The following is a 16,360-nucleotide window of genomic DNA, read 5'->3' as shown; positions in this document are numbered from 1 at the left end:
CTTGAACCTGAGAGGCGGAGGTTGCAGTGAGCTGAGATCACGCCACTGCACTCCAGCCTGGGTAATAGAGCAAGATTCCATCTCAAAAAAAAAAAAAAAAAAAAAAAGCCTAACATAAAATTTACAATCTTAATCACATTATTGTGCAACTGTCACCACTCCCCATCTCCAGAAATTTTCATCATCTCATGTTGAAATTGTATACCCATTAAACACTAACTCCCCACTTTCCCTCCCCCAAGTCCCTAGTAACCACTCTTCTACTTTCCATCTCTGAATTTGACTATTGTATGTATCTCATACTAGCAGAATTAAGCAATATGGATCCTTTCTTGTCAGTTTTATTTCACTTAGGATAATTCTTCAAGGGTTATTCATATTTTAGCATCATCAGAATTTCCTTTTAAAGACTGGTACTATTCTATTGTAAGTATATACCACATTTTCTTTATCCTTTTATCTGTCAACAGACATTTGGATTGTTTTCACCTTTTGGCTACTGTAGATGATGCTACTATGAACACTGGTATACCAATATCTCTTTGAGACTCTGCTTTCAATTATTTTGGGCATATACTCAGAAGTGAAATTTCTGGATCAAATGATAATTCTATGTTTATTAAGAGGTTTGAAGCCTGATCTGGAATCGGTTTTAGCTCTACCTCCTGGTAGTGTAGTCTTGAAGCAATATAGCCTGGTGGTTACATGAATGAGGCAGAAGGATGACTGGTCCAGGTGCTGGCTTCACTGTGCCTAGCTATTACTTAACCTCCCTGTGCTTCAGTGTGTTTTACAGTTCAACTGTAAAACAGGAGAATAAATGTCTTAACCTTATAGGGGTCTTGTGAGAATTAGCTCTGATCATCCATTTGTTCCTTTGTTCCATCTAAAATAGGGACCCACAAATGGCTTCAGGGGTCTATGAACCCCTCAAGAGTACACGTAAGTCTTTTTGTGTAAGTGAATTTGTATACTTTTCTAAGGAGTTATGGTGGTTTATTTTTCCCTTTCTCAATCAGATTCTCAAAGGGGCCCTGATCTATCAAAGGAGAAGAACCATTACCCTAAAAGAAGTTAGTGGCTTAGAATTTAACATCAAGCCCTACAAATGTGAGCTTCATTTAGCAGGTTTATAAAATAACCAATCATGTTTTTCCCATGAGGTATTCTGTGTGTTACCTTTGATTTTCTGTCTAAATTTCAGCCAAGGAAATTCCCTTGGACAAATTCCCTTTCTGTTCCCAACTATTATAGTGTTGCTATAAATTATTTTTTGGAATTCCAAATACAGAGTGAGATATTTAATTGATACAGACATACAAAATGTGTATGCATTAGTGTGTGTGTGTGTGTGTGTGTGTGTGTGTGTAAAATTTGCTCTGATTCAACTTTGACTTTGGATAATCACTTCTTAGAACTTAATTTAATTAAGTGGCCCACAGCTTAATGTAATATACCAATTTCCTTATTGTCCAGTCCTCTAAGTATTATAAATACAATGTAAGAGGTCTTGGAGGAAGACCAACAGGGCGCATCATAGGGAGAAAGTACAGTGATGGTTGAGAGATGCCCATGAGGGCTGCAGGAAAGCAGCCCTGTATTTTCAAAGAATAATACTGTGATGATAACTCTTCCTACATAATTACCAAAGGGACTTTTTAGAGGTTCTCCATTGATGTGGTGTGGCTGAAATTCCCTTAATAATAATTATGCCTTAGATTTGCATACCACTTTTAACATTTCAAAGAGCTTTCACAGGCTGTATCACAGAATCAGTGTGGGTTTCCTCAGCTTCCCCAGGGCCTGCAGGTGCTCACTGCTGTCTCCTACTAGTGGGGCAGCTTGGAAACCTGCTGCATTGGCACACCAGGTCAAAACCAGTAGCAGAGTGAAACTCACACCCTATGGCAGGAACCTTTATTCGCTGATGCTAGAAATTCTTCTTGATCATTAGTGAAACAAAACTAGTTTGTAGTTATTCTAAATCAAGGAGTCCAGAAAATAACACTTCAGGTCTTGCCGGGTGCGGTGGCTCACGCCTGTAATCCCAGCAGTTTGGGAGGCCAAGGTGGGCAGATTACGAGGTCAGGAGTTTGAGACCAGCCTGACCAATATGGTGAAACCCTGTCTCTACTAAAAATACAAAAATTAGCTGGGTGTGGTGGCACATGCCTGTAATCCCAGTTACTCAGGAGGCTGAGGCAGGGGAGGTGGAGGTTGCAGTGAGCCAAGATCGCACCACTGCACTCCAGCCTGGGCGACAGAGTGAGACTCGGTCTCGAAAAAAAAAAAGAAAAAAAGAAAGAAAGAAAAAAAGAGTATTTCTGGTCTTAGAAGTATCCTGGATCACACTCATTGAAGTCCATCCAACAATATCTCTTGGCTTTCTGTCTATTGGGGCCAGCATTGCTCTAGAGGTGGGGATGCTGCAGTTAATCAATCAAAGCCTTCACCACCAGAGAGTTTACATCGAAGTGGGGAAAGAGAGACAATCGCAAAATAAACAACATATGCATTGTGTGTTAGCTGATGAAAAGTGCGAGGGTATGTTTAAGAAGCAGGCATTGTTGGGGAGAATGGTAGGAAGGAAGGTTCCAGAAGGAGCTTGGAGCCCAGCTCCATAGAGCCTTGTGCTTACTGTAAGGAATTTGGTTTTTACTTAGAGTGAGGCGGGGAGTTATTGGATGATTTGAAGTAGAAGTGTGATGTCACCAAATTTGCATTTGAATAGCAGCACTTGGCTGCTGTGTTGAGAACAGATCGAAGAGGGCATGGGCTGATGCAGAGTCAGCTACTGCAATAGTCCAAGCGAGGAGAAGGGTGTTAGTGCCTTCATGTTGCTGTTTAGTTAAAATTCACCCCTGCCCTAAGAAATTGCTGACTTGATTTTTTTAAATACCATTGATTTGTTTCACAGGTTCTAGAACTTCGTATAAGTGGAAGATAAATGAGTAATGGAGAGGAGGGGATGGAAGGGATATGTGAGGGCAGGTTGTGGAGTGAAATGGGTATAGATTCTATCACCAGGGAGGAGGGACACATTTCATTATGCCTTTTTTTGTTGGTTAGTGGCTTGCAGGATATTTTGAGCAGCAGAAAACTGCTGTGTGGGTTAGGCTGTGTCATGTAGCAGAGTCTGGGGCCTCTTACACAGCTGATCAGGAGCAAGACCTGCTGGATGTCCTACCTTTCTTACCTAGAGCCCACTCCAAGGGCTTGCTTCCGTAACTGTCGTCTACGGTGGTGAGTGGAGAGGGCTCTTATGGTGCTACAGCTTCCATCACCCTGCCTATATTTGAACTCTCCCCTTCTCCATAAGCCATTTTCCAGTAAACCAAAGAGTATACAATTAATCTAGTTTACTATGCTACTTTTCATCCTATTGGTTACCCTTTACCCTCACCCAGCAAACCATACATAAAGTAGTTTCACACCTATTTCTACATTGATTTAATCTCTTTCTCCTTTAAACAGTGGAAAAACAGTGACAGTAAATGAATTTTTGAAATAAGTTATATTCCCCCATAATTCTGCCACACAACTGTTATTATTTTCATATGTTGCCTTCATTTTTTTCACAGTTACTATTTTGTGTAATTTTGGAATCAGATTACAAACATCTGCATTCTTCTTTTTTCACTTTTGATAGATGTTTCATATTAACCAATAAGAAAAACATTTATTAGTTTTTTTTTTTTTTTGAGACGGAGTCTCGCTCTGTCACCCAGGCTGGAGTGCAGTGGCCAGATCTCAGCTCACTGCAAGCTCCGCCTCCCGGGTTTACGCCATTCTCCTGCCTCAGCCTCCCGAGTAGCTGGGACTACAAGCGCCCGCCACCTCGCCCGGCTAGTTTTTTATATTTTTTAGTAGAGACGGGGTTTCACCGGGTTAGCCAGGATGGTCTCGATCTCCTGACCTTGTGATCCGCCCGTCTCGGCCTCCCAAAGTGCTGGGATTACAGGCTTGAGCCACCGCGCCCGGCCCATTTATTAGCTTATTATGTCACCAAGCATCTACTTATTTTAAAAGTCTGAACTAGTTTTGATTACCTAAAGTGATTACCAGTGGGTGAAAAGACTACGGGCACAACATCAAACCTTCAAAACAATTGGAAAGCCTATTACAATGCATTTTAAAAAATCTTATATAACTGGCCGGGTGTGGAGACTCACACCTGTAATCCCAGCAGTTTGGGAGGCAGAGGTGGGCAGATCACCTGAGGTCAGGAGTTTGAGACCAGCCTGGTCAACATGGCAAAACCTTGTCCCTACTAAAAATACAAAAATTAGCTGGGCATGGTGGCACACACCTGTAATCCCAGCTACTCGGGAGGCTGAGGCAGGAGAATTGCTTGTACCCAGTGGGCAGAGGTTGCAGTGAGCCGAGATCATGTCATTGCACTCCAGCATGGGCGACAGAGTGAGACTTGAATATAATCTAAATGCAGATCCCTGTCCTAGTTACTAAATATAAAAAAATGAATAAAACATTAGTCCTGTCTTTGTATTTTCTGTACCAAGATGAACCAAATTGCCGAAGTGTCAACAGTAAACAAAGATTATTTATTTATCACACAAGCAACATGTGGCACTGTTATCATGGGAGGGAAACAAGCGTTCAAACTTGCACAATCTGATTTGCTACTAAATAATAGTGGCTACGAGATTTTTCAATAAGCAGTGAACATTTAGCCTGCCAGTATCTGTTTCTGGTTCCATAAAGGCAGCATTTAAAAAAAAAAAACAGGCCGGGCGCGGTGGCTCAAGCCTGTAATCCCAGCACTTTGGGAGGCCGAGACGGGCGGATCACGAGGTCAGGAGATCGAGACCATCCTGGCTAATACGGTGAAACCCCGTCTCTACTAAAAAATACAAAAAATTAGCCGGGTGAGATGGCGGGCGCCTGTAGTCCCAGCTACTCGGGAGGCTGAGGCGAGAGAATGGCATAAACCCGGGAGGCGGAGCTTGCAGTGAGCTGAGATCCGGCCACTGCACTCCAGCCTGGGCGACAGAGCGAGACTCCGTCTCAAAAAAAAAAAAAAACCTGCGATTTTCTTAGAGAAAAAAGCACTTAACTCATTTCCAAGCAAATGCAAAGTAAAATGTGCCATTAAGCCTTGTAAGGGGTCTGAAGGCTCTGGTTTATAAGGGAGTCGGGCCATCAAGAAAAGTGTTCAATGGTTTTTCATATCGCCACTGCCAACTCCCCTCCTAGATGCAGTGCAATTTGGTGCAGGGCCACAACTGCATATGGTCTTGAGGTATGTGCAGAAGCTCATAGTCAGCAGGAGGTCAGGGTGAGGTTTGAGAGGCCAGAGCTGTTGAAGGGCGCTGGTTCAAGGTCAGCGATTCTCCACTTGAGGTGAAATTAGGTCAAAATGAATACCTGGGGGTATCCTAAAGAAGAAAAGTGGTTGGAGAAGAGAATCCCACAGGTGTATGTAGAAGAAGCAAAGGATGGGCATGGTTATAACAGTGATGATAGTGGTGGGCCACTCTAGGGAGGTGAAAAGTGCAAACCTCTTGGAATGAAGGTATAGGCTGGATGACTGCTTGTGTATGAGCCTCATATATATATTTCTAGCACAAACCAGCCACCAAATCTCCTCTCTCCTCTAAACCAGTTCCTATAGTCATCACATAAATTCTCATGTGGATGAACATCCTGCCTTCATACCTTAAGGAGGGCTCTGAACTTGAGTAATCTACTACAGATCTATACTTTCTTGTACTTAAAAACAATAATGAACCAGGAGTATGGAAATAAGAAATGTTTCTGCTCACTTACCTTCTCCAGTGCAGCTTGAACAGCTGACTCACTTTCTGAATCCAAGGCAGAAGTAGCCTCATCTAAAATCAGAATCTTGGGGTTTCGAACTAAGGCACGAGCAATTGCGATCCTCTGTTTCTGCCCTCCACTCATTTGAGCTCCTTTTTCCCCTACCAATGTATTAAATTTCTAATGCAAAATAGGAAAGAAGCACAGAAACAGAAGTCAGCGTGATCAATGGTTAGAACAGGAAATGACAACCCCAGTTGTGTTTTAATATTAGCTTAATCAGTACTTCAGCCTCTGGGTGCTTATGACTTTTGATTTGTTCTTTGTGAAAACAAACCACTGTGAAAAAAAGAGCCCAAAGGAGAGAGGACATAAGAAAAATTTGGCTAGGACTAAAAGAAATTAGACCATACTATAATCAAGTGTATTGAGAAAAATTAATAATAATTTAAACTAATGTGAAAATCTCTTTTAGACACTTTTAGAATGCTTTGAAATCTTTAAAAGAACCACTGTAATACAAATAACTATTTTCTGCAGTGTTTATTAGCAATTTGGTATGTTACCCACAATTTCCTTCCTGGATACTCTGAAAAACAGTATGAAAAAAACTACTACAAAAACAAACTTTCCCCTGAAACTTTTTTCCATCTTAAGAGACTTTTTTGGTGTTCTTTTGATTTGTTTTAAAATAAATTTATCTTTAACAAAGTAGATATTTTTTCTTTCATATTTGCGGTAGGGGTAACTTCTAGCATCCAGGAAACATGGCTAGTAATATTCTACTGGGTTATGTCCCTGATTCAAAGTTCATTTCTTCACGGAGATAAATTTAAATATTCTTTCTAAACCCATAATTTCTAGAGATTGATCTTCACATTTTAAAAAACAGCCTTATTGAAGAAATTTATACACAATAAAATGCATCCATTTTAAGGATATAACTCTATGAGTATTGACAGATGAGTACATCCATGTTACCACCACACCAATAAAGATATAGAATGTTTCTGTAGCCCTAGTAGGTTTCCTCATGTCACTTTTTTCAGTCAAAACCCACACCCTGCCTCCAGATACCCCTGATTTGATTTTTATCACTATACATGAATTTTGCTGAATCTAGAACTTCATGTAAATAAAATCATACGGTATGTACTTCTTTGGCTTGTTTCTTTTACCTAGAGTAATGTTTTTGATATTCATCCGTGTTATATCAGTTGTTCACTCCTATGTATTGCTAAGTAGTGTTCCACACAATGCGAGTTTACCTTGGGTTGCCAGATTTAGCAAAAACAAACAACACACAGGAAAACACAAAGCTGTTACATTTGAATTCAAAAAAGCAGTGATTTTTTTTTTTGTATAAGTATGTTTTATGCAATATTGCTAAAAAATTATTCATTATCTGAAATTCAGATTTAACTGGGAATCCAGTATTTCGTCTGGCAACTCTAGATCTATCACAATTTTTCCGGGTGTGGTGGCTCACACCTGTAATCCCAGCACTTTGGGAGGTTGTGGGGGATGGATTGGTTGAAGCCAGGAATTTGAGACCAGCCTGGGCAACATGGTGAAACCCTGTCTCTACAAAAAATACAAAAATTAGCCAGGTATAGTGGTATGAGCTACTCAGGAGGCTGAGGTGGAAAGACTGCCTGAGCCTGGGAGCCTGGGAAGTCGAGGCTGCGGTGAGCTGAGATTGTGCATTGCACTCCACCCTAAGTGACAGAGTGAGACCCTATCTCAAAAAAAAAAAAAAAAGAAAAAATAGATCTATCATAATTTGTTTGTTCATTCAACTGCTGATGAACACTTAAATTGTTTCCTATTTTTGGCTATTATAAATAAAGCTGCTATGAATATTCATGTACAAGATACTTTTTGTGGTCATGTTTTCATTTCTTTTGAATAAATACGTAGGAATAGAATGCTCAGTCGTAAGTGTATGTTTAACATTATAATAAACTACCAAATTGCTTTCTAAAATGCTTGTACTGATTTCACTTTTATTTCAATGAATGAGAGATCTAATTGCTTACATCATCACCAAAAGTTACATTTGTTAGTCTTTTTAATTTTGGCTATTCTAAGAGGGTAAAATGGTATCTCATTATCGTTTTATTTTAGAGTTCCCTGGTGACTAATAATATTGCATATTCAATGTATGTATTGTTCATTTGATTCTTTTGTAAAACGTCTGTTCAAGTTTTTGCCCATTTTTAATTTCTATTTTTTGTCTCATCATCAAGCTATAGCAGTTCTTTTTACATTCTGGATTCATGTCCTTGGCGGACACTGTATATTATAAATATTTTCTTGTGCTCTGTGTCTTGCCTTTTTGTTTTCTAAATGATGTCTTTTAAAAAGGAGGTTTTAATTTTAATAAACTCCAGTTTATCATTTTTTAATAGTAATGCTTTTCACTCTAAGAAACTTTTGCCTATCTCAAAGTCACAAAGATATTTTCATAAGTTTTAATTTTTGAAGTTTAAGCGTTACAATTTTGGTACAAGGCCTATGGCAAATTAATTTTTGTGTGTGATGTAAAGTAAAGGTCACATTTTATTTTTTCCACAAGGATAACCAATTATTCCAGCACCATTTGTTGAAAAGATATTTCTTACCCCCACTGAGTTCCATTGGCCTTGTCAAAAATTAACTGAGTAGGTATTTGTGAATCTATTTCTGGTCTCTCTGTTCCATTGTACTGATCTATACAACCATCATTATGCCACTACCACGATCTTAATTGCTGTCTTAAAATTAGATATTTAGGTCCTCCAGCTTTGGTCTTTCTTTCAAAATTGTTTTGGCTATTGTTGGTCTTTTGAATTTCCAAATAGATTTTGGAATCAACATGTCGATTTCTACACATACACATAAAAACTGGTGGATTTTGATTGATAAAGCATAATATTTATATATCAACTTGGAGAGAATGCAAATCTTTGAAAATATGAAGTTTCTAAATCAATGAATAAGGCACTTTCTATTTCTTTAGATGTTTTCATGTCTATCAGCATTTTATAGTTTTTACTAGAAGACTTGCACGTCTTTCATTAAATTTATTATTAAGAATTTTGTTTTTTGATGCTATTGTGAATACTGCTTTTTATTTTAACTTCATTTGTAACTGTTGCTGTTATTTAGACATCCAGTTTTTTTTTTTTTTTTTTTTTGGCGGGAGGCGAGCAGTGGGGACACAGTCTTGCTCTTTTGCCCAGGCTGGAGTGCAGTGGTGCCATCTCAGCTCGCTGCAACCTTTGCCTCCTGAGTTCAAGTGATTCTCCTATCTCAGCCTTTCAAGTAGCTGGGATTACAGGTGTGCAACACCACGCCCAGCTAATTTTTTGTATTTTTAGTAGAGGGTTTCGCCATGTTGTCCAGGCTGGTAACAAACTCCTTTCCTCAAGTGATCTGCCCACCTCAGCCTCCCAAAGTGCTGGGATTATACGCCCAGCTGTTTTTTTGAAATAATTATAGATACACTAAATTTATTTATTTATTTATTTATTTATTTATTTATTTATTTACTATTTATTTATTTATTTATTTACTTTTGAGTGAGTTTTGGTCATTTGTATCTTTCAAGTAATTGACCCTCACGTAAGTTATCAAATTTACAGGCATAACATTGTTGATAATATTTCCTTATTAACCTTTTAATATCCTTAAAATCAATAGCCATGTACCATCTTTCATTCCTGATACTGGTCATTTCTCTTCTTTCTCTCTCTCTTTTTTCAGCTTTGCTACAGTTATACTTTTTTTTTTTAATCTTTTCAGCTTTTGGTTTCAATCATTGCTGTTTTTCAGTTTTGGATTTTACTGATTTCTACTGTGATTTCTATTTACTTAGTCTTGCTTGTTTTGGGTTAATTTGCTCTTCCTTCTCTAGTTTCTCTAGGTGAAAATTAGGGTTGTAGATTGTAGATATTTTTTCTTTTCTAAAAATAAGCATTAAATATGATAAGTTTCTCTCAAAGCAGTACTTTAACTATATCTCACAAATACTAATACATTACAATTTCATTTTGATTTAGTTCAGAATAGTTTTTAATTTTTCTCAAAATTTCTCTTTTAAGATATACATTCTTTAGAAGTGTTTTTGTGATATTTCAAATATTTGTGTAGTTTAATTCTATTATGGTCTGAGAACATATTTTCTATGTTTTCTATTCTTTGAAAGAGCTAAGGTTTTGCTTTGTTTGTTTTGATGGCCCAGAATACTGTTTATTTTAGAGAATGCTCCATGTGCACTTGAGAAGAGTGTATTCTGCTGTTGTTGGCTGGAATGTCCTATAAATGCCAGTGAAATCTAGTTGCTTGATAGTTTGTTCATTTATATTCTTACTGATATTACACCTACATATTCTATCAAGCACTGAAGACCTCAAGTAAAGTTGTGGATTTGTCTTTCTCCTTTCAGATGTATCAATGTTTTGCTTCATGTATTTTGAAGCCCTTTTCTTAAAGTATAAACATTTAGGATTATGTTTCTTGCATACAAGCCATATTTTTCTGTTTCTTTGCACGTCTGGTTTTTGTAAATGATGTACTGAGTACTGTGATTGTTGTGCTGAAGAGACTCTGAGTTCTGTTTTCTTCTGAAAAATAAACTGCCGATTTTTGTCATGGTAGGCAACTCAAGTACTGACTGATCTTGAACTTGTGCAATCTTCATTTTAGGTTTCCTTGGGGTGAGTTTGGAGAAAGCCACATAACTTGTCGGAACACAACCTCCAAAACCTCTCTCCTCTGGGCATCTTGTCATGGCTTGGTCTCAGGGTTTGTTAGGACAGGTAGATCTTACTCTAAGGTGTGGTCATGACTCCTAAGGTGTGGCTTTTTTGGTGTTTTAGCTACTTGCCTGGGGTGTTAAAAAGGTGTTAATGTGATCTCTCCATTCCAGCTGGGCTGCACTTTCAACACCCCCGCATCACTGCCTGACTTCTATCCAGTGTTCTGCTTGCAGCTTTATGGCTGCCACTCTCTGGTAAGCCTTGGGTAGGTAGTCTTATCCTCAGACAGGGATTCCTGAGGGATGCCCACACAGACATGGCCTTCTGCCCCTGCCTCATTGCCACAGGTGATCTCTTATCACCTTTCCAGCTGTCCAAGCTTCCCTAAAATTTGATCTTTGCCTTTCAACTCAGTGTTACCAGACAGAATTCATGGAGTACTTTTATGAGATTCCTCTTTGTTAGGAATCAGTCTTTCATTACCTCTCATCCAATAACTGCCCTTGGCTTCATATGTTTTACCCAATTTCATGGTTGTTTATTAATGAAAAGCTAACTTTCAGCTAATTATTATACATTAATTTTAAAATCTGTGTATAAGGGAAGTAATGCTATACATTTTTTTTTACAATAGCATCCCCCAATTTTTCACCTACCGAAATTAGCCACTTCTGGAACTTTTATTCATTATTGTGCTTCCTCATTTTTCTGGTTAACTATGGCTGTGGAATTTAGTTTTCATCATGATAAGCTACTATCTTTAATTTATTTGGGTTATATCTTCTGAATTTATTATTAGATTTATAGCAAGGGACATCTTTGTGTAGTACTGGGCTTTTGGTAAAAGCAAGTAGTAACTTACAGGGTATGATTTAAGAGGTACCAGAAAGCTCCCTAATCTAAATGGGAAATGAGAGCACTGATGTTTTAAGGAAAGGAGGTCATTGAAAGGGGCAAAACATCAGCAGAAGGAAATGTGTGTTCCCAACGATTTAAGAATCACCTTCAATCTTTAATGATTTTGTTGGCCTAAATATGTCCTAATTATGATCCTAAATAATGGGGACAAGAGATAATTACTGGCATAACAAATTCTTTAAATTAGAAAATAAGAATAAAATTATTACAATCCATCAAATGTGGTTTGTGAAATATGCCCATTAAAATAAACATTTTTGTTATTGTGACCCTCTGGGATGGTGAAATTTTATATGTATTTTAATTACAAATCTCCTCCTTTCATACGTCACAAGGTGCTCCCCACAACAATTTCAGCTGATGCTGAGGATCTAATACTTTAGGAAATACCAAAAAAATGGCTTTATAGCACCCTATTAATTCTAAATACCCTCTAAGATCTCATAAGTCTGGTTAGCAAGAATTTTAGCTTACTATATTGCTTTCCAAATATGATTTCACTTTTTTGGGGGCTATATTGCTTTCCAAATATGATTTCACTTTTTCTTTTTTTTGTCCGCAATGTCTCATTCTGTTGCCCAGGTTGGAGTGCAGTGCTGGGAACTCAGCTCACTGCAACCTCCACCTCCCAGGTTCAAGCAATTCCCCTGCCTCAGCCTCCCTAGTAGCTGGGACTATAGGCGTGCACCACCACGCCTGGCTAATTTTTTTGTCTTTTTAGTAGAGACAGGGTTTCACCATGTTGGCCAAGCTGATGTCAAACTCCTAACCTCAGGTATCTTCCCACGTCGGCCTCCCAAAGTGCTAGGATTACATGCGTGAGCCACCGCACCTGGCCTGATTTCACATTTTTTATGCAATGTTAGCTTCCTGTGCTTTAAAAAATGATCCTAGTTTTTCTTGTGGTTTGTCACAGAACTAATCTGATTGTGTGTATGACTTTCCCACTCTCAGCCACAAGATGGCCTCGCAAATAAACATTTTAGACATCATTTCTCAGCTTGGCCTGATGATTTTGTTTCATATTTCTTTGCTATGTTTTAACATATCTTTCATTTTTTTCCTTTTCATTTGCAGAAAAAAATATGTTTCTTTTCAATCTGGCCTTTCAATGATGCATTTCTTCTTTTGGTTGTTACTATGCATTCTTCTCTATAGATGTTTCATACGTGGGCGTCCAATTTTTGGCTTCCCTGGGCCACATTGAAAGAAGAATTGTCTTGGGCCACACATTAAATACACTAAAATTAACAATAGTGACAAGATTAAAAAAATCACAAAAAAATCTCATAATGTCTCTTAAGAAAGTTTACAAATTTGTGTTGGACCGCATGCAAAGCCATCTTGTGCCACTGGTTGGACAAGCTTGTTCTAGGACAATCCAGAATTTAATCACACCCCTACTATTCTGCATCAGTTGTTGTTTCAATACCTTATATTGGAATATTGCAGTGCTGCCACCGTAAGCTAAGGACACAGGCTGCACAGTGTACTCACATTAGGAAACTCCATGATAAAATCATAAGCATTTGCTTCCCTTGCTGCTCTCTCCATCTCTTCATCAGTCACATCATCTCGTCCATACTTGATATTGTTACTGATGGTGGTCCCAAACAAAACAGGCTCTTGACTAACCACTCCAATATGTTCTCGATAATGGCGCACATTTAGAGCTCTGATGTCATTCTCATCTACCGTGATCTGTCAATCCAAAGAATGAACCATGTTGTGATGCCTTTTACTGTATTGATTTTAGGGTCTTTCATACTAGACCAAAATATAAACTGAGAAGTAGCATATTTTAGAAATGAAAGACTGACTATATTTTGATAAAATATTTATAACATAAATATTGTCCATAGACTTGTTCTGGTAGATGGGCACCAACAAAACTGCAAAAGAATAATTGGCTTAAAACGTTGCCAGATCATCTGATTATCTTTATTCTAAGATCCACAAGTTAGATATTATAAAGATACATATTCTAGGTTCCACAAATGTTATGATGTAGACACATACAAAAAACTTCAGTTTTGGATGTGGCCCTTACGTTTCTTCTAGGAAATAGCCTTCATTATTTCAACACCTCACACCTCTGCAAAAGACAAAAGTGTCTCCTATTCATTGCTATACATAATAATAAGTGACCTCTGTCTTCTCCCCAGGTGGTGCCATTGCCAATTGCCCCAACATATTCCAGTGACAGAAGCCAGGGTTTGGTAATTCTAACTCATAGAGTCTCTATTTCTTACCAACCCTTGTTTTCTGTCACGGCATGGATATTCTATGCAACTCTTTTATACGTGTAACACTCATCTAATAATTTATGTAGTCACATGGGTCTAGGATACTCCAAATGAAAACTATGAAGTAAAATTTAAATAAAGCCAGGCTCTAGGGGAGTAGATTTTCTTATAAAAATAACTGTTGAAAGTTTTAACAGAAGCATTAAGAATTAATCACTTTTGAATATCACAGTGTTATCCTCTATGCCACTTACAAGGCTGAGAAAGTTAAGTACAACATTGTAAGCTCCAAGAAAAAAAAAAAAAAAAAGAAAAGTGGAGATGTTTTCTACATCATTCTTCCGGGACAAACTTTGAAATTCTTGATAGATGCTGGCTACATGTTAATACGCTATTTTTCTCCACAACATTCCCTACCTTCTAACATACTATATCATTTACTTATTTTTTTATTGTTTGTCTCTGATTATTAGAATGTAAACTTCATGAGGGCAGATTTTTATCTGTTTCATTCACCTAGGTGTTTTCAGAACCCAAAATAGTGCCTGACACATAGTAGGCACTAAATAAATATTTGCTGAATGAATGGATACAAAGGAAAGAAAACAATATGGCTTCTCTCCCAGTTCTACTGTTGAAAATGAAAAGTTACAGATCTGCGAGCCCTGCAGTGTTTCCAAATTCCATTAGGTGGACTGTGCATGGTTTTGCTAGCTATACTTACAAAGCCATCATCCGGATCATATAACCTCTGCAGAAGCTGGACTACCGTACTCTTCCCACTGCCATTGGGACCAACCAAGGCGACTGTCTCTCCAGACTTAATTCTGAGATTCAGACCTTTCAGAATCTATTGGAATGTATGGACGGAAAATCATAAAACCACAATGAGAATATGATGGACACATTTTCAGAAAATGAATATATAATTATAAACTGAAAACGAATTCTTCTGTGGAGCTTAAAAACAAATTTGGATCTTGTTACGTTTGTTTCATGTGCATGTATAGTAATGGCCTAAATAACTTCGGAAAATAGTAGTAAAAGAATCTATCATTATCTCTCTATGTAAAGAGGAGACCTAAATTAAGAGTACTGTCACTCTCAGAATATTAACTAGTAAACTGTTCACATTTTCAACTAAAATATTTTGTATGAATTTTGACTATCAAGCTAATGAAAGTCTTGTCTTAATTTGTAACAAGTGAATGAGATCTTGCCAGATATTTTCACAAGCTATTGAATGAAGCTCCTCCTTAGAATATATTAGCATAATTGCAAAGCATATTCTAAAATAAAACAACTGGCAAAGTTTCTTAGTGTCTCCCGATAGATGAGAGTTTATTATTAGAAACCTTGGTGGTCTCATGGTGACCCATGAGGGAACATTTTAAACATTTTCTCAACGACTGGGGTTGCTACAGCATTTAGTGTGCCAAGGATCTGCAATGTGAGCGAAGCTTCACAATAATTACCCTCTCAAAATGACAACAGTGATCCTGTTGAGAAATTCTCACCTATCCTTGCTTGCATCTGTATGTAGTTAGCCCTAAACAGGGGAATCTCCCCTTGAATTCTCTTGCTTTGATCTTACCATTTGTAAAGCAATGGACCCTTTGCATAAGCCAAACATAAAACCTTCAAAGGGCCAAGCCGAGAAAAGTTCTCTGAAGAAGGTGAGAAATCGAGGACCACCAGTAGGAGTACCTCTTCTCACACCTGCACTTTTACTCTAGATTTGGTTTCTGGTCCTTCCTCGAAAGAATTTGTTTTATTTATTTAAAATGGGTGAACCGCCCCCCCAATTTCATTCTTTAGTTTAACAAAAAAGGTTATGTTTCAAAAGTTCATTTTAAAAATAGTTGTTTAAAACCCAAAGAACACTTTCCCATGCAATATATTGGCACAATTCGTGCTGAAGTCCCCAGGAAGCCAATCCAAATGCAGTTGCAAAATGTAGTTTGAAATACTGTACAGTTAAGAAAAATGGTGGAAGTCAATACTATTCCAATAATGGTAATTGGTAATTAAGTAACAACTTTAAAAAATAAAGAGCTTTGAAAAGAGATTTTCAATCAAAGTTTTAATCAGAAAAAAATAAGGAAGTAGGAGTAGGTAGGTCTTTATGGAAATTCTGTAACAGACATTAGAAATTGATCACATTAGTAATTTTATCTATTTCACTTAAAATCATGTCTTTTTTTATGAAGCAAGTGTTTCATTAGTAATTACCTTTTGCAATATTTAACAACAACTGCTTTTTTGGTAAATACACTAATGAAGTGACAGGGGAAGACAAAAATACACACATTTTCACAAGAACTTGTCAAAGGCTGAATGGAGTAGGATAAACTGCGTGTGTGTGTGTGTGTGTGTGTGTTTGTGTGTGTGTGTGTGATAAAGTACTTGCTACAATTGCTGGTGCAGTAAAAGCCCCAGGAAAGGAAGAAGGGAAAGGCACATGTGCATAATTCTCCTAGGTTAGAGAGGAGGGGGTTAAAATGAGTTATCTATGTTGAGTGGGGTAGCATCTAGGAACCACCAATAGGTGGCAGCATTAACCCAAGACATTTTGATGTGTTCTCAAACCCAGAGTAGAAGAATTTCACGGAGCTGAAAATGCTTTAGTCAGTTGAATATAGAAAGAATTATGCAAAATATAACTAGTTGATTCAG

The 16,360-nt window shown here is 37.7% G+C and overlaps 1 protein-coding gene across 1 annotated transcript in view; it reads right to left on the bottom strand.

The window, feature by feature from the left end:
• ABCB5 (ATP binding cassette subfamily B member 5) overlaps window positions 1-16,360 on the bottom strand; it is a 136,389-nt gene that overhangs the window by 94,913 nt on the left and 25,116 nt on the right. Inside the window, exons 11-13 of the mRNA XM_010366731.2 lie at window positions 14,409-14,534; window positions 12,936-13,139; window positions 5,788-5,958 (exon numbers count right to left, since the gene is read on the bottom strand). Coding sequence (XP_010365033.2) covers window positions 5,788-5,958; window positions 12,936-13,139; window positions 14,409-14,534 — 501 coding nt within the window. The remainder of the gene's footprint in view (window positions 1-5,787; window positions 5,959-12,935; window positions 13,140-14,408; window positions 14,535-16,360) is intronic.

Source organism: Rhinopithecus roxellana, chromosome 6 (genome assembly GCF_007565055.1).
Source record: "Rhinopithecus roxellana isolate Shanxi Qingling chromosome 6, ASM756505v1, whole genome shotgun sequence".
In the NCBI taxonomy this organism is placed as follows: domain Eukaryota; kingdom Metazoa; phylum Chordata; class Mammalia; order Primates; family Cercopithecidae; genus Rhinopithecus; species Rhinopithecus roxellana.
The sequence above is the reverse complement of the archived record's forward strand: the minus strand, read 5'-3'. Positions and strand labels throughout refer to the sequence as shown.